Here is a 17128-nt window from a genome sequence, read left to right as displayed (position 1 = left end):
GCTTATGATAAAACACCGAAACATTACGTACAAACTCGAACATGCACAAACTCCAATTTAATTGTTATTACGTCCTTTCACGCATGTTTTCATTCATATTTTAATGGAAATTAATATTAACAATTATTTTCACTATGCTGATTCAGATACATGTAATTGCTTTTTGAGTCATAGAACCTAAGCGTTTTTAACGAGATTCGGTAAGTTGTCTCATCCTGAGCTATATTCACGGCAACATTAAATTTTGCGATGAATTTTGGAAGACATTTTGAAAGGAAGAAAATTCAATAGTTCAGTTCAGTTTCATCGCTGGTAACCTGTGTACAGGAAACACTCATGGAACGCTGGTATTACTGGAATGGAAAATATTTAGTGGTTTTGAAGCCGCAAACTACCTCTGTGAACCAATTAATTATTTTCTTGTTTAACGCTCATACGCTTTCTAGTCTACCGAATCAGGCTGTAAAAGACAGCTTTGTTATTTATGAAGGTGATCGATTTTTTTCCCGAATCCTAACTTATCTAAGAGTCGCACTGTCAGAGCAACAAGTATTTGAAGAGTAAAATTACACAGTTTAATCATTGCTTTTGTTTGTGATATGACGAATTTCTTTTTATTTACATGTCACATATTTATCGTGTAAAGCGCTTTGATCATTCCCAGGAAAAGGCAATTGTATTATTATGGCAGTAAAAACTTCTGGATTATTATTATTATTATTATTATTATTATTATTATTATTATTATTATTATTATTATTATTATTATTATAATTATTACAAAGGCAGTGTAAACTTCTGGATGTCCAGAACCAAAGCAAACGATGGAACATCTTATTCTCCTTATTTAAACATGTAAAACATACAGGCCATGGAACAACGGAAATGATGACCAAAACGATAAAATGTCTCGTTTGAAACGTTTTTGCAAACTGGTAAAAGAAAAAACAACAACAACAAAGATAGAAAAACACCAACAAAAACAAAAACAAGAAGAGTTCCGGCGGGGGTGGGAGTAAAAGACCCGTTAAAAAAACAACAACAACAACAACAACACGTTGGTCATATATACAAAGAGGGTAAGCTCTGACTGAGTTAAGGCCGCCGTTAAGAGTACAGTTTCTGAGATAAAGGCCACCAAAAAGTTGGTTTCAGTTGAATTTCTGTTCGATAAAACATTAATAACTTTCGCTACACTTAGAAACTAATCGCTTTTGTTTTCTGAGGGGCAAATAATCGATAAATGCGCGAAAAAGCCCATCTAGCATCTTCAGAAAACCAACGGTAGCGAGTAAATTTTAAGCTAAAGAATCCGGACAACAACAGCGATTTAATATTTTTGCTTTGATGCTCTCGTTGGTGTCCCTGTGACATTGCCCCGTTTTCTGACAAACAGTCCGCCAGAAATACCCTTCACATGTACGTAAAGAATCGGAAAGTATCGCTCTTTTTGATTCTGTTTATTTTGAACAGGTATATCGCCTGTCCCTTGGCACTATCGCCGTTTAACCGCGCCGAAATCGCGAAAAAACGAAATATTGTCAAAATTCATTCTACCTAATGAGTGAAGTCAGCGTAGCACTTAAAGAGTAAATAATGTTCCATGAACGTATTTGGTGATTTTAGAGGACGCTTTCTGAGGTATCAAATTGTATTTTTTTTTTATACCCACGACTTCCACCCAAGACCCACGATCGTGAGGTCAACACAAAGCTACAAAAACGTTCACCCGCAATAAATAAGACAACCACCGCTCCTATAATTGTACACAAAAATGATTTGGTACGTATAAATATATCATCCTGTTCAAAGCTTGCACACGAGTGACTTATTACGTACTTTAAATGTCAATTTGAATGCAAACTTATTTGGTTTATTTTGAAAGCTAGTCTGTTTTTCCCAGTGCAATTTGCTGAAGGAAAACAATAAAAACTAATTTTTAGCTTCTTTGTTATGACGGAAAAATTGATTTTTGACATTTGATGCAGTTTTATTGAAATTGGTAACACCGACCTCCCTACAGCAACTGAATTCGTTAAAAATTGAAAGCTGAAAAAGAAAAGCTATTTTGACGTTCTGTAAACGAAATAAATGATGTCCCTCTAAAAGAAATTAAATTCGAGAAAGGGGCTAAGAAAGCCGTCTTCGATTCATTCCTTTGCCATCAATACAGTCAGCGAAGGAGACTCATTTTAATACTGATGCCGCTTAAATACTGTCGGTGAATTAGCAAGCTGGATTGCTTTCCTTCGTTCGCTTGTTTTTCCGTTTTGTTTTTACATTTGCATGCTTGCTACTAATGACATCTGACATCTATCTTTGGGTGTTCAAACTTGCTAGCAGAAAAGCGTTTTAAATAAAACAGTTTGTCGCCGATTACAGCACTGGTCTCAACGCAACGAATTTTCCGTAGACGAACACCTGGAGCATGCATGGCCGGGCCGTACAGTCATAGCGATTCAAACGCCGACTCTGTTATGCCAATGGCAATAACAACGCCCAGCCTTACTTCAATATTGTTCATTAGTAACATCTTCAAGTAGAGAGGAATACATAGGAGGGCAAAAGTAATATTTTCTTTGCAAGTCATTGAACCAAAATAAACCGTAGCGTGGGCACATGAATAAGCATCTTTGAAACCAAATCTAAGGAAACAAAGCGACACACAAAATAAGTCGCACTGACCTTTTCGAGCGAATAGCTCTTTTCAGCGTTTTAGTTCCGATTTCTGAGATACTCGTTAAGTCGAATCCTTCACCAGATGGTTCGAATTTTGAAGCGGATGACGAGCAAAAACCAAGCGGTCGAAATGGCACTGATAAATAAAATGGATGTCTCTTTGGCAATTTATTCGTATATCTTACTGTAGTGACGCACATCGGCGAATTTAAATTTGTCAAAAAAACGGACAGATGGAAGGAGTTCGTCAATTTATATGCGTAATGATGAAAGCATATTCGTCGTCACTGACGAAAAAAAAAAAAAAAAACTCTTAATTTCTCAAAGCACTTTTGTGAAATCGTTTCTTAATGAAAACCACCGGGTTTTCTCGGAATAGGTCTTTAAATTTTTCAGCTTCGCGCAAAAGGAGAAGGGCTGTCATATTATCTTTTTAATATTCTAATTTAGAAAGGCCTAGAATGATATTGAATGTTCAAAATACCCAAGCCCACAGTTTGTATCCTGAAAACAAATTGATCATTTGAAACGAGTGAGGGTCTAAGTCACCAATTACAATTAAAATTGATGGCTTTTTTGGATAGATGGATCTGACGAATGACAATTTCGTAAATGGCTTATTCCTTACGCAGATGAAATGAGTAATATTATGTGTTTTGAAACCATTTCGACTATTCAAGCCATTGAAAAATATTAATATAACCGTTCGTAATCATTTCGAATCATTGCCGACACGTAACTCTCAAACCCAAAACCCTGAGTCGGTCTGAATCCTGTCGAATTTATGAAAATCCATTAGCACAGATCGATGCCATCATTTCGAAATGCTGGTGAACATAAACTCGATCAAGCTGATGTGTTCTTGTACCGTGGTCTAAAGCTAATTTGAAATGTGTCAGATATGAAACGCTAAATGGCAGCTGGAACCGACGAAAAAAACTAATTATGGAACAAGCGTAATATTACAGACACCCTAATAGGTTTTAAGTTATTTCCTTCTATGAAGACTGGAAAAACAGTAATTTATCTTGGGCTGCAATGAAAGAAAAGTCTTTATATTGTTTGTACAAGTTATGGTGACACTCGCAAGCCTCGGGGGTGTGGGGCTGGGGACAGTTTACCGAACGGAGAAGTGGCATATTCGTAATTTTGGTGTTTCCTATACTCGCTGTGCCCCTCTCCCATTGGGGAGAACCCTACACAGCTAAAACAACACCGGTCTTTGGCTCGCGTTACCACATCTTTCAGTCTTTCTAACAGCATGCCCTGAGGATGGGTACAACTCAAAAATTTAATAACAATGATCAACCATCTAAATGAGCGGTATGACCAGTACCTCCCACATGAGCACAGCCATGTCACCCGGGCAGTGGCGATTATTATTCTTATTCAGATATTGACTGGTTTCCTAAAGTACCGTTTACTTCGAGTAAATACCCCTTGGCCTGAATAATAATAATTTTTAAAAAAAGTGTTAGAAATGAAGCACGCTGGAAAATTTTGACTGTTTGTCAAGGTTATTAAAATTCGCATGTCAAAAGAAAATAAAACATCGCAGCCAGCGGTAAGCACAACGCTACGGACACCACCCCCGGTGCGTTTCCTTTTGACGATACCACCTCTTTGCCCGAGCCGGACATTTCGCACCCACTGGCCCCAAAGCAGTCGCGTTTACACTTGCGTCCATCGCAGTGTAATTTGCAGTTTCCCCCGGGACAGGACATGACACACATCTCTGCCGGCTTGTCACAGTACATATTGCAGCTTCCCTGGGTACAAGTTTGAACGCATTGTTTTGCTTGGCATCTCATGTTTGTACAATTCCGTCCGCACTGTTGAGTACATTCTCTTGCACCTGTAATAAACGAAAGACGCCTAGTTAGTAATAACCTGGAAGCGCTTGGTATCGCGGGTTGTATGTTTTCCTGCGCTTGGCACCGATTTAAAGGATTTAATTTGATTTCTGATCTGTTAATAATAATAATAATAATAATAATAATAATAATAATAATAATAATAATAATAATTAAATGATCTCTTTATGAAAATATTCGAAGGAAAATCGATATCCACAAGTTAAAAGTAGAAAAAAGAATAGTAAAAAACCTATTTACAATTCAATTATGATTAAAAAAGAGTATCTCGAAGCAAAACAGAGCTATTTTCAAGCACAATATTTTTAAAAAACAATAATATTAAATTTAAAAAAAGAACAAAAGTCATTCATGTGACCAATCATACACTAAAATGAGAAAAATTCAGAAACCCCTATTAATCAACCCATAATAAAGTATCTATAGCAGTCTAGCGAAGTCCTAATAATAGCAATAATAATAAGCTATTTCAGGACTGTTTTATTGGTTATTGAGATCAGTTGTACTCTTCTGGCCGTGCTTTAATTTGGTAACGCACTGATCGAGAGTCACTATTCAAAAACAATCTAACACATTAGAAATGAACACCATACAAACCTTCAGAGCACTTCAGACCGCAATTCTCTGCGCAAGTCTGCTCAGTTTCCCCACCGCCAATGGCAAGCAGATCGCAATCCCCCTTCTCACACTGCTGGTTACATTTCGATGTCGCAGTGCAGTTTACCACCGTACAGTTTCCCAGGCATGTCTGGGTACAATCAGTGCTTGAACACATCATTGTGTTACATCCTCCCGATAAACAGCGCTGGACACAGTTTGAAGTTTTGCAGCTAAGCGAAGCACAGGGCTTCAACACACACACTTGGTCACATTGGGAGTACTGTGAAGAATTTACATAGCCGCAGTTTAGCGGGCACTGTCCTGACAAGCATATTTGAGAGCGCATGTCATTGGAGATCCCATCACAGGAGTTTAGGTTGGCTGTCTCTTGGGTGTGGACAGAGTTCGTACCAACGAACAGAAGAATACTCGCTGTGAGTACAACTATCTTCATCTTGGAGGATTTCAAATAGGATGTACAACTGAAAAGACCACAAACATTCATCATTTGATGGTAATTTCGGCTGACTGCCATAAGAATTATGTGTTTGGTTAGCTCTGTATTTGTGCAACCAGAAATCTCTTGTAACTATCTTTTTCCTTATTCTTTTGTTGGATGCCTACCGTCATAGCCTCCGAAATAAACGATTGTATGAAGGTGCAGTTGATTGTGCGTCTCTGTACAAATTGCATTATTGTATGTCTCTAATACGCCATTTATTGTCATACATGTACTGTGCATTTTATTTTCTATTGCTATTGATTTTCTATTGCGCGTGATTGAACTGTATTTGTTATCTTTGATTGTCCAAAGGTTCAATTGTTCATCCGTTGATGCTATTGAATGTTAATACATATGGAAAAAGCGTTATTGAAAGTTCGTTCGCGTTAATGAAGTTCATGGAAGTGCTAATGAACGTGTATTTGCCGTATAGTTTCAACTGTTGACGTAAATGAATGTATGTTTTGCGTAAATGAACAGCAAGACATACTCACATGCCCCACCTGACATTACCAAATCTCACGTCTCTATTATTTTAAAAACTTGTGCTATCCTAACTGCTTGCAATGTTTTGCGGTTAGGGCGCACCTCTGTTGACGTTATTTCATTTCAGGTGGCTAAGCTAACAAGGTCTTAGGAAAACAAAACAGCTGTGGAATTGCAAACACTTTTCTTTTGGTGATAGCCCGTGTAACTCACGGTCAGTTGTTCGCTTGCATGAGCGACCGAGTCGCGAGAACGTACGCAAAGTGCCTTCTTTTCCTTCACGGAGTAACTGTTACCTCTGGCTAGTTCTGGGACTCCGCCGCTTAAGTTCAACAGCGCCAGCCACACAGGCTAGTTTCTTTAAAACAGCTCTAACGCTCTTAGCTGCTTTTTTCGTGCCTGTTGTTAAGTGAGTGAGGCTCCAACGAACTAATGACCAGTTTTTCGCTTACTTATCTACTTTGCCATTCTTTTTTTCTAGCTATATCTCAGTCTCACGCTACGCTCAGCTCAATCTTGGCTAGACTGGAAGTTAGGCAACATTTTGCAAAGATAAGTGTAAGTTAAAGCATTCCAATTCACCAGCTGACTCTAAATAACGAGGCTTTTTCAAAGATTCAACCATTCAGTGTTTGTGAGAATAACAAAAGAACATTTTTTTTTATCACGCGCTAGTGTGCGCTTTTTTCGCATTAAAAGCGCGATCAACTTGAATAAAAGCGAGACTTGATAGTGTGCTTACAAGCTAGTGCGGACCCATCCCTTTAACTGTCCAAGGTGTTATCTCGTTAGAATTTCTTTTGCTGCACAACGGAAAATGAAACACTCACTTGGAACGAATTGATTCCAACGGCAAAACTGCTGTGAGCCTCCTTATTGCTTGATACTACTGGGAGCTTTGACCACAGTTTGAAGTTATTTATCTTTTGAAAAAATAAGGCACCAGCTAACGAATATAAAATATTGATTAGAAACAAAATGTGCGCATGCTCGAATTTTTTCAAAGAGGCCACCGATCGACGCCGATTGCATGCCAGTTCCCAACTTGTATCTACTTACGTTACCGTATTTGTTCTGAATTCGAGGCTACTTCGGGACTGAGGGAAATTAAAAACCACAATACTTTCAAGAGATGCACCGTTCATGTGTTATCGACTGAGTACTGAGTACCTGTGTTCACTTTCACTTCGCAGCAGGAATATTTCTTCCAAATAAATATGCTTTTAAAACTGAACGATATTTCCATAAAATTGTTGACACTCGCAAATCAACTGTAAATCAGAACAGGAAACGTTTCATAGGCGAGAATGTTTTCAAGAAGTCATCAACACAAGCCCAATGTGATCAAGTCACTGGAATAATAAAGCATAGGATTAGTTATTCGACGGACTTGAAATTAGGACGGTATGTAAATTTTACATGTACACAACAGAGACAACAGTTTGGTGGCTAATTAAGAATTGAGAAAACTGAAAATTAAACCAGAATTTTCCGTTCATGTACCGCAAGGGCTGTTCAAGGGCAGAAAAAAAAAAATTACACGGCTCCGATGAAAATTTGAACGGTTTCGATACTCGTTCCTGTTTTGCTCTGTAATCATAGCGCCGTCTACAAAAAGGACTGGATCCGATATACCGTGCTACTGTACTGACGATGTAAAGAAATACTCAAGTTTATCCGTTGCATTCTGGAACCATAGGCTTCTGTTGACCCAGGATACAGCTGTTATTATTCTCTGGGATAGTACAGCCGGTGAGCGAAGCACGTGAGCGACTGAGCAAGCGCGAAAATCGCCTCCCTTGAGGAGATCCTACTTTTCCCTTGGGGGTCGCATCTCCCCCTGGCCCCGGGTGTTTCGCTCGTTCCGCTATCAGACTGGCTCGTAGGCTATTCGGGGTTCATAGACGCTTTATCCAAAACGAAACGGGTTCTTCAGATAAGCAATACCGTACCGTCTAACAGAACAGAACGAGTAAAATTACTGGAACCATTCTTATTTTTATATAAAGTATATCTGCCGTAGTTCTTCTTTTGTGGAGTAAACGGGCTTTCTATAGCAGTCTGACTTTCGTCGTGGATGGCCCCTTTAAAATAAGTTTTTGATCCTTGTTGTTATTGCGCGCCTAGTCTGATCTGTTTCCCAGTGCGTGGGGGAAAAAAAAGAAAAAAAAACATCATTTCTATCATGGGTTAGAGCTTAAAGTATTCAAATAAAAATTGGTGCGTTTTCTTTGACGAAAAAAAGAGCAAGTGAATACAGCGCTGCCTTAAAATAAATAGTCTGAAATGTCAGCCGTCTTCTCCCCCTAACCCCTGTGGGTAAGGGGGAGGAGACGGCTGACATTTCAGACTATAAAATAAAACAATAACAATACAAACAACAAGAACTTGTATTTTACATTTTAAATGTTTTCAAAGAAAACTTCACAACCCGGTAGCAAAGGCTAGTGGAGGCATGAGGTGAAGTGAAAGAAAATGTGAAGACTTGACAGTATTTGTAAAGTTCGATTATCGATATACTGTTTTACTGCAGAATATAAACAACTTGTAAAGCCGTCAATCTTACTTGAGACCTACAGGCGTCAGTGGCATTTTCACAAGGAATTACCTCAGAATGAAATCTGCTCCATCTTAATAATTAACTGATTGAGGAGCGTAGAAGCTTGTCTAGTCCGCCGGAGCCTTGCTTGGGCTCACAATGCCTAAACGTTGTAGCGATAATTGCTTATTAAAATACCAAAAATGGCTTTTTCAGATGCAGAGTAAATAAATCTACATAAAAGAGTAAAAATGTAATAAAAATTGAATTAAAAACCCAGTAAGCGTCTACTAAGCAGTTAAATAATTCATAACATAACTTGTTAACCAAAAAAAATTACACAACTACACAAATAAAACAAGTTAACATACTTGACATGATTCGGGTACTGTTTTTTTCTGCGTTATCTGCTACACTTTGTTGTTTATGATTACGTGATAACAACAGATCAAACTGCTAACGTTATCGTTGGTATTCGTAGTTCGCTGTTTCTCCTTTTCTCTGAAGAACATTTAAAGTACCTTATAGCACAGTCATAAAACAGCACTGTCAGGAAAGTATCACTCAAGCTTACTTTAAAATTGGACGTTCACACTAAAGTTACTGGGTACTCAAGCTAAAGAGAATAAATGCGTATACAGTAGTACGAGAATATTACGCAGGGAGATCTTGTCACTCTCTGAGTGAATCAGAACTCGAATACAGAGATAAGGCATGCTATTGCAGACAGAAGTAAGGACAAATTTGCGGTCACTGCCCATACTCCACTTCCTTTAGGTGGGGCTGGTTTTTTAGCTGTGGGGCCGACTACTTCTTTGCCCGACCCAGTCATCTCGCATCCACCTCCAGAGCAGTCGCGTTTACACCAGGTTCCATCGCAGCGCATCTTACAGTTTCCTCCAGGGCAGGACATAACGCACATATCTGCACCCGTCTCACAGTACATATTACAATCTCCCTTGGTGCATGTCTGAGAGCACTGCTTGGCTTGACACCTCATATTGGTACAGTTGCGGCCGCAATGCTGCGTACAATTGTCAGCTGTGCACGTGAACTTGGCACAGTGTCCTCCAGTGCATGAGCTTTCACAATTCATCGCTGAACACTTGATATCACAGGCGCCATGAGCACAGGTTTGCTCGCAGAGCTTGGACTCGCTGTTTCTGCATTCTAAGCTGCATTTACCTCCAGTGCATGTACTTTCACACTCTGCTGCTTCGCATCGCATGTTGCACGGTCCTTTGCAATCCTGTGTGCACTCACTGGAACCTGCAGCGTATTAAACAAGGGTAATACCTTAATCTTTGAATGTTTTGGAAAATTTATTCGGCTGATCATTCGTTTTTTGACTGGATTGTCACGTAATCCCTCACATGTTGCGTGACAGCCCAAATAACGACTCCTAGGAAAGTTTAGGATGGCTTTTTGAACGTTTCTTTTGTTTAATCTTTTGTTCTCTTTACATTAAATCAGACAATGATTTCAATTCTCAGAATGTAGCACATACCTTTAGAACACTCCAAGCCACACCCCTCCCCTGTACAGGCTTGTCTGCACTTGTCAGCTTTACATTTCACATCGTTGCAGTTCTCAGCACAATTCTGTTCAGCCACCCCACTCCCGATGGCGTGGAGACCACACTGCCCCTTCTCACACTGCTGGTTACATTTTGCCTTCACAGTGCAGTTAACCTCAGAGCAGTTTCCCAGACACGTCTGTGTGCAGTCATCACCGAAACACGACAGTGACTTACATCCTCCGGATAGACAACGCTGCAGACAGTTTGAAGAGTTGCAGCCCAGCGCTGCACAGGGCTTCACAACACACACTTGGTCGCAGCTAGTGTACTCTGAAGTATTTGAGTGGTCGCAGTCCAGCGGGCACTGTCCTGATAAGCAGATTTGAGAGCGGGTCTCATTGGAGATTCCATCACATAAGCTGATTGGCTGAGTGGCGAAGACTGTCTCAGTAAACGATAAAATCACCAAAAGAGCAACTACTATGAGAGCAATGGTCTTCATCATGGAAAATAATGACGCAAAACTGAAAAAAAAAAAAAAAAGAAAGAAAAGAAGAGGCATGAGTAATTTTCGAATGGATAAAAGTCATGAACGGTTTACAGGTGGTTTTATGTTTGTTACTCCAGACAAGAAGATCAGCAAACATGCTGCTGGTTTATATTTTTCAGTAAGAAATGAATCATAAGTAACGGTGATTTTGTCGTTACTAGGTTTGTAAACGTAAGTTTTAAATGTCTTTTTTGTTGTTCAGTGCTTTTTGGCTTTGTTTTTTGACTTGCATGTTTTCCCGCGCAACACATCTCTTGTATGTTTTGCTTGAGGTTCTAGCTTTTGGCTTAGGGTTGGCCGATACCAGTTTCTCAAATCGATCCGATACCAATACGACATTAACCGATATTTGGCATTTTTCGGTATCGATACCTTTATTGTGACGTCATCATCCAAGACAACCTACATACATGTCCGCAAGCCAAATACTTACGTCATTGCAAAGGTAGTGCCCGGGCTACAAACGAGCCATCCTGTAATACCGTAAATGATCTAATAGACGCCCGGGCCGTCTATTTAATTTTAGGGGTCCGTGGGGAGGGGAAGCTGTCAAGAGTGCTTGCTGGTTCTCTAGTCGCGACAGAAACGAATTCCCCACCGTCCAAGTTTGCGGAAAATGAAAATGCGAAGTGGGTCTTGTTATTCCTGGATGCTACCGGGCTAAGACAGGCCGGCAGATATTTGCTAACATACTGAGCACAGACTGATCAAGAAGATCAAGGAACGCTATCCTTACTTTGAACTTGACATTGACTCAGATGCAATCTGCAACCCCTTGTTAATCAAACAAGAAACTGAATAAACTGACTGATTTTGCTCTATTTCCTTGTATGTTGGAGTAATTGTCATAGGGGGTGTCTATTAGACAGGGGGCGTTTATTATAGAGGGGCGTCCTCTTGCCGTTTTTACACAAGAGGCGTATATTTGAGAGGGGTGTCTATTCGGTCATTTCGGTACTTACTTCAAGCACGGTGAAATTCCTTAAAATTTGGTAGAGATGTTATACCTTTTTAGCTTTCCTTGCTGTCAATTTATCAGAAAAATTTGTAAGACAAGGTTTTCGCTCTGCCAAAAAAAAAAAAAACACAGAAATGCTAAAATCGAAAAAACTACCTTGACAACCCCTACTTTTTCGATTTTAAATGTTTCTTCTTGTCAGACTCTACTCGGTCGGAGCATATCGGAAAATTTTACCGAAGGAAATTGAAGCAAATTGAAATCAAAGCCAAATAGGCGTCAAAAAATGGCGATGTTTGAATAGTTTTAATTTAAGACGAAAAGTCTCTATTTCAAAGGTGACTGTTGAACAGCAAATTTTTGCCCTTGTTTGTAATGTTTCAGTAGCTTTGATTGGAAAATAGCAAAAAGAACGAGAATATCAACCTTCGATTGATGTCACTAGCGCGCGCTTCGTGATCTTGCATAACCCTATTGAGCCACCTTAAACAGGCTTCAGTATTCAAGTGAGTGGTCATGTGCCACTCACTGTTACTGTAACTTGAAAAAGTGTGAATAAACGAACTTGAACGTGAGGAGTATCGAAAGCGATCAGAACAGCCGATATTTTTCAAAGAGACCCCGGTATCGATTATATGAGTATCGATATCGGTATCGAATATATGAGATGATATCGAGTATTTGGTATCGGTATCGGCGGCACCCTTACTATTGGCTCACCGAGTTTTGGTTTAATATTACTCGTTGTGTTCTCGTTATTTCTCTCACATATGTTACATTATGTTTCTTGTTTCACGATCACGGTCATTGTTCTGCTTGACTTCTCATTCAAAGCAAGAAAGAAAGTGTTCCTCGTCGCTACAAGACACACAGCAGTTTAATATACAAAAATTGCTCGCTTGCATTTTGTTTTATTATTAACGATACTTGAAAATGTTTTGCACCTTTTGTGATCGCAATGATTGTTTTTCTGGCTAAAACAGCGCAGCAACTAAAATCATAATTATATGCAAATACGCCAACTAGTTGATTTCCATAAAGTTGTCTACATACACGCGAATGTTTAATTCCAGACTCTTCTAATCTCAGTGTACCGAAAACAACGAAGAGTACTTTTATGAAGTTTCAACCCTTGATGCAAGTGACGGGAATGCACCCGGATAAAAAATATCAGTTTTACAGATTTCGAGTAAGGGGGAAGGGATCTTTGTGAGAAGTATTTCAATCTCGTAAATTGAGATTTTCAGTGCAATGAATGGAACAAATTCACGAACTTTAGCTTTCTGAATAAAACCTGTAAACACAATATTAAATATAAACAAGAATCTCGACATTTAAAGGGTTTGTAGAGGTTTCAGATGGGGCAGATAGTGGTAATATCAGATTCTGTTTCTAAAAATACCAGAAGCGGTAGAAAGTGAAACTCAATCACTCAACGAAAGTGAAAGTGAACTTGAAGTTCCGCATCACTAGTTGTAATGGAATATTTCGCTTGACATGCAGAATTTTGAAATGAATTTTTTTCTGGCAATGTAGGTTACTGTTTTTGTATGCAGAAGAAAGGAAAACAAAAATTATAAAGTAATAATGAACAAGGGTTTGATCATGCTACCACAGACATATTTGTAAGCCACCGAACTCCGCCTATGAAGCCGCACCTTTCTAATTTGCTTTCGTTTCACGTTCGATTCTTGACAGAAATATTCAAAACGCAATGATCTCAGCTTGATCCTAAGAGCTCTCAATCGCTCACGGATTGAGGTTTCTCACTTTCATGGATTTTTTATCTGACCAACCGAAATGTCGCTTCTCAAACAGCGGCATGGAAGACATGTTGCCGGAAGTTTGTAATGTACGACTTCTCAAAAATCAGCCACTCGTAGCATAACTTTCTGGAAAAAAGCCTCTTAGTTCAAGTACAGGGCTAAATGAAAAGCGTAAAACTGTAGTGACCGCATCAAATATAGCTCACACAGACAGCGCAGAGTGCATGGAGGTTTGTTTATAACGTTTGTTTGGATTTATCATATTAAACGTCACTTTCTCGATCAACAGATCTGCTCAGTGCTAAAACCAAGTTGATGACATGACGGAAACACTACATTTAGACGTTCAACTAAATTATTGCTCACTTACCTCAACAGTAATAAAATGAGGTCCAGTTAACGCTTGATGAACACCGTGTCCTTCAGTTTCACCTCAAACTGACTTCCCCTGCAGTGACAACGTCTTAGTAATGACTGTAGTACCACGTGACTAAACAAAAGATTGTATGTCACGCGAACATGTCACGACTTGCTATAACAGCTTTATATTACTCATCTGCCGTAATTTAGACTACGAGTAGTCCCCCATTTTTCCTCAGGGATAGTAAGGCGAGCGAAACGCGAGCGCGCGTGAAAATCACCCCACGCGAGAAAAGGCGACACGCGGTGGGGAGAGAGAAATTTTTTTCTCTCTCCCCGGAGGCCGGAGGTGGAGGATCGCAACAGAAGAGGACGAATTCCACAATGATAGTCTGAAGAGTGGGGTGGGTAGGGAGTTGTGCCGAATCGAGGACTAGGTAATAATTGAGAACGGCAATACAAGGAGCAGGGAAAGCAACACGAATGACACGTATGTCCTGAAGTGCACTCCACTTTGGATTTGGATCAAAGCAAGTGATCATATTCCCTTGTACTGAGTTATTTGTCACTCTCATGTGAATTTATGTTTATTGATAAAATAAATAGCGAAAACGTCGAGTGACGTTTCGATGTCATCATTCTCGAGCTTAAAAAAATAACGGTCAATAAAACTAATCACATACACGGAGTTGAAAAAGACTTGCTTGCATAAATTAGAATTAAAACTAGTTTTTTTCGCTGTTGCATCATCAATTGTACCTCAAAATTAATTTAATTAGAATTCATGTTTGACAGAATTTTTTCTGTTTAGGTGAGGCTTAGATTAGGGGACACTTTGTGATATCTAGACAATATATCATAAGGAGTTTGTTTTTCTCAATTTTAGTCGTTTTGAACCACCAAAACCTTTCTATATAACTGTGTCAGTTGTAGTCGTATATTTATTTTGCAGTTAAACGACCGGCTAATTTGTTCATGTCGTTGACAATGGCAGCGTGGCTGCATTGTTTTACATAGCTTTGTAGCCAGTTTTAGCTTCTCATCAATTTACCAAGTTCTTCTCTGAATTTAAATAAGTCAAACATGTCACGCAAATTAAGATTTTTTTCCAGACATCTGTAGAAGTAATCAGGGCACTCGTCGCGTAGAGCATGTAGATAAATCAGTGTCTGCCCATCTAGTTTGGGTAAGACGGCATTACAGATCTCGTTCAATCCAATTTCCTTTAACCAGCATTCCACCTCGTCCGATGTCCACACCGATATCCCAGATCCTTTCGGCGTTTCTCCTTGCACTTGTTCGCCATGTTCCGTTTGTTCAACAGTATGTTCATTTCCTTTGTCACCTCGTCCTCTATCACCCAACTCTTTCATCAATTTTTCCGTTCCTGAATTAAAACTGTAACTGTTTCTAAAATCAATCCACAGTTTTGTTCCCAGGATCATTCCTAACCAGCCATCCGGTTGGTAGTCGCGCTGCATCATCAAAGGAATAATGTCCTTTCTCAACTGATACGCATACTCGGCCTCTGATCTGCAGTTGGGGCTTTCTTTGTATTTCTGTGACACGCAGACCAGAACAACAGAAGAATTCTCCACAGCTTTTGCCATTGCCTCTAATGTAGAGCCACCCATCTGCTCCAGATCCATCCACACTCTGTATCCACTCGCTTGAAGCCTGTTTTTCACTTCAATCAAAACATCCTGGTTATCCCATTGGTAGCTGATCATCACGTGATTTCCAGAGACTTCTTTCTTCCCATTGCTTCTAGACGTCTTTCCCTCGATTTCCCATAAAGCACCTGCAGCCGCCTTTTGCACATCCGGGTTCTCACTATGCTGAAGTCCATGAAGAATGTCTAATCCTTCCTTATCTTGCATGAGGGATTTCTTGTTGTTCTCGTCAAAGGCTAGCATCCAGAGCGCTTTTATTGCACTTGTTTTTTCTCCGTCGTCATTTGATGTTTTGATCATGGAAATTAGGACCGGTATGGCGCCTTTCTCGCCCAAAACCTTCTTGTTCACATCATTTATAGCGAGGCGACTGAGACCTTCAGCCAGTTCTTTTGCTGAAAATCCATCAAATTTTCTACGTTCAGATGCGCAAGCTTTTTGCAAAAGTGACGTAAAAGCTCCCAAGATTTCTTCAGCTGCGAGAATAAGTTGGTTGCTTTTCTCATCAACGACGTAGGCCAAACTGAGAAGAGCGAGAGGGGAGACAATGGCGATGTCTGATTTTGCAAAATAAACTAAAGTTTCCTTTCCTTCATAGTCTACCACTGCCTTGACTAATTCAGTTTTCCTGGCTAAATTATACAAAATGTTGAAGCAACATCCCAGAATTCGGATAGCACGTACTGGTCTTCCACTACCCTGACCGTCTACTGACTTGAACACAGCTTCCACCTGCCTGCTTTTGACCAAGCACAACGATATAACTCCAGTTGTGCTTGTGCACGCCACAGAGAACTGTTCATGAAACTCTGCAAAGTTTTGTATTACAAGTAACAATACAATAAGGCTTTCCGATGCTAACTGATCAATTCGGTCCGTCTCAGGAATGGATAGCTTTCCGGGCTTGATTCCGTTGCTGTGTTGTTCTTTGCCGAAGTCCAGGTAGCATTCAAACAACTGTTCTGCGACCGAGGAGAACAATACTGCTGCGTCTATGTCCACAATAAAATTTGCAAGTAAGTTATATTTCCGCTCATCAGGTGTTCCGGGTGAGAAAGCAGCCTTGATGCTTCTCTTACGAAGTTTAAGAACTTCTTTGTTTATCTTTGAGAGTAGTTCTTTTTCGCTGAAAGCGTTCTCTTCTTTTGATAAACGTCGAAGCTTTTCGACGCTACTTAACACGACTTTAAATTCCTTTGAAAATTCTGGATAACTTAGCGAATATTGTTGCAGGTTCTCTGAAGAAGACAGGTCTATGTCCGAATCGAGTAGCGAGTCAGTTTCCAATTCGCCACCATTTACACTCACAGTGTTACCAACGAACTGACGGTAACTTGTTAGGTCAATGGATGGTCGATGTTCGATAGCAATTAGCTGTTTTCCACTTCCACAACCCATGCCATTCCTTTGAAGCAGCTAAAATCCAGTACACGGTCGGTTGACCTTAAATAATACCTTTCTTGAACGATCGCGACCTTTGCTGAGATTTCTCGTTAACTTTCTAACGAAGCCAGAAGACAGGGGTCTTCCTTGAAAAGCTGAAAAATAGACAAATGGATTCTTCCGCGATCAGATCGATTTCTTCTTGTTTTACATGGAGAATTTTTCAACAAGCTAGCATG

The 17128-nt window shown here is 39.7% G+C and overlaps 3 protein-coding genes across 4 annotated transcripts; all 3 read right to left on the bottom strand.

Annotated features, from left to right (window-relative positions):
- Nucleotides 1-2684: 2684 nt before the first annotated feature.
- Nucleotides 2685-7267, bottom strand: LOC146463307 (uncharacterized). Of its 2 annotated transcripts, XM_085084538.1 has the most exons (3): nucleotides 6972-7267; nucleotides 5151-5635; nucleotides 2685-4534 (listed from the first exon to the last, which is right to left on the bottom strand). In XM_085084538.1, the coding sequence occupies exons 2-3, from the start codon at nucleotides 5605-5607 to the stop codon at nucleotides 4200-4202; spliced, it is 792 nt and encodes a 263-aa protein (XP_084940664.1). In that variant the 5' UTR covers nucleotides 5608-5635; nucleotides 6972-7267; the 3' UTR covers nucleotides 2685-4199. The 2 variants fall into 2 exon arrangements, with proteins under 2 accessions (XP_084940664.1, XP_084940663.1); XM_085084537.1 differs by having other exon boundaries at nucleotides 5151-7266.
- A 1802-nt stretch (nucleotides 7268-9069) lies between these two features.
- LOC146463306 (uncharacterized) lies at nucleotides 9070-13977 on the bottom strand. The gene is made up of 3 exons (XM_085084589.1): nucleotides 13844-13977; nucleotides 10188-10723; nucleotides 9070-9949 (listed from the first exon to the last, which is right to left on the bottom strand). Exons 2-3 carry the CDS (start codon nucleotides 10702-10704, stop codon nucleotides 9369-9371), a joined length of 1098 nt encoding a protein of 365 aa, XP_084940715.1. The 5' UTR covers nucleotides 10705-10723; nucleotides 13844-13977; the 3' UTR covers nucleotides 9070-9368.
- A 325-nt stretch (nucleotides 13978-14302) lies between these two features.
- On the bottom strand, nucleotides 14303-17128 carry LOC146463305 (uncharacterized). Its single transcript, XM_085084551.1, has one exon. It carries the CDS (start codon nucleotides 16902-16904, stop codon nucleotides 14865-14867), a length of 2040 nt encoding a protein of 679 aa, XP_084940677.1. The 5' UTR covers nucleotides 16905-17128; the 3' UTR covers nucleotides 14303-14864.

This window comes from Pavona decussata, unplaced genomic scaffold (genome assembly GCF_977016875.1).
Source record: "Pavona decussata unplaced genomic scaffold, jaPavDecu1.1 SCAFFOLD_179, whole genome shotgun sequence".
In the NCBI taxonomy this organism is placed as follows: Eukaryota; Metazoa; Cnidaria; class Anthozoa; order Scleractinia; family Agariciidae; genus Pavona; species Pavona decussata.
Note: the sequence above shows the minus strand (reverse complement) of the source record. Positions and strands in the feature narration are given on the sequence as shown.

Coding starts and splice junctions, on each gene's coding strand:
- LOC146463306 (XM_085084589.1), bottom strand. CDS start 10,704: ATGATGAAGACCATTGCTCTCATAGTAGTTGCTCTTTTGGTGATTTTA. Junction 9,950..10,187: donor TGGCTTGGAGTGTTCTAAAG/GTATGTGCTACA, acceptor AATACGCTGCAG/GTTCCAGTGAGTGCACACAG.
- LOC146463305 (XM_085084551.1), bottom strand. CDS start 16,904: ATGGGTTGTGGAAGTGGAAAACAGCTAATTGCTATCGAACATCGACCA.
- LOC146463307 (XM_085084537.1), bottom strand. CDS start 5,688: ATGGCAGTCAGCCGAAATTACCATCAAATGATGAATGTTTGTGGTCTT. Junction 4,535..5,150: donor CGGTCTGAAGTGCTCTGAAG/GTTTGTATGGTG, acceptor CGTTTATTACAG/GTGCAAGAGAATGTACTCAA.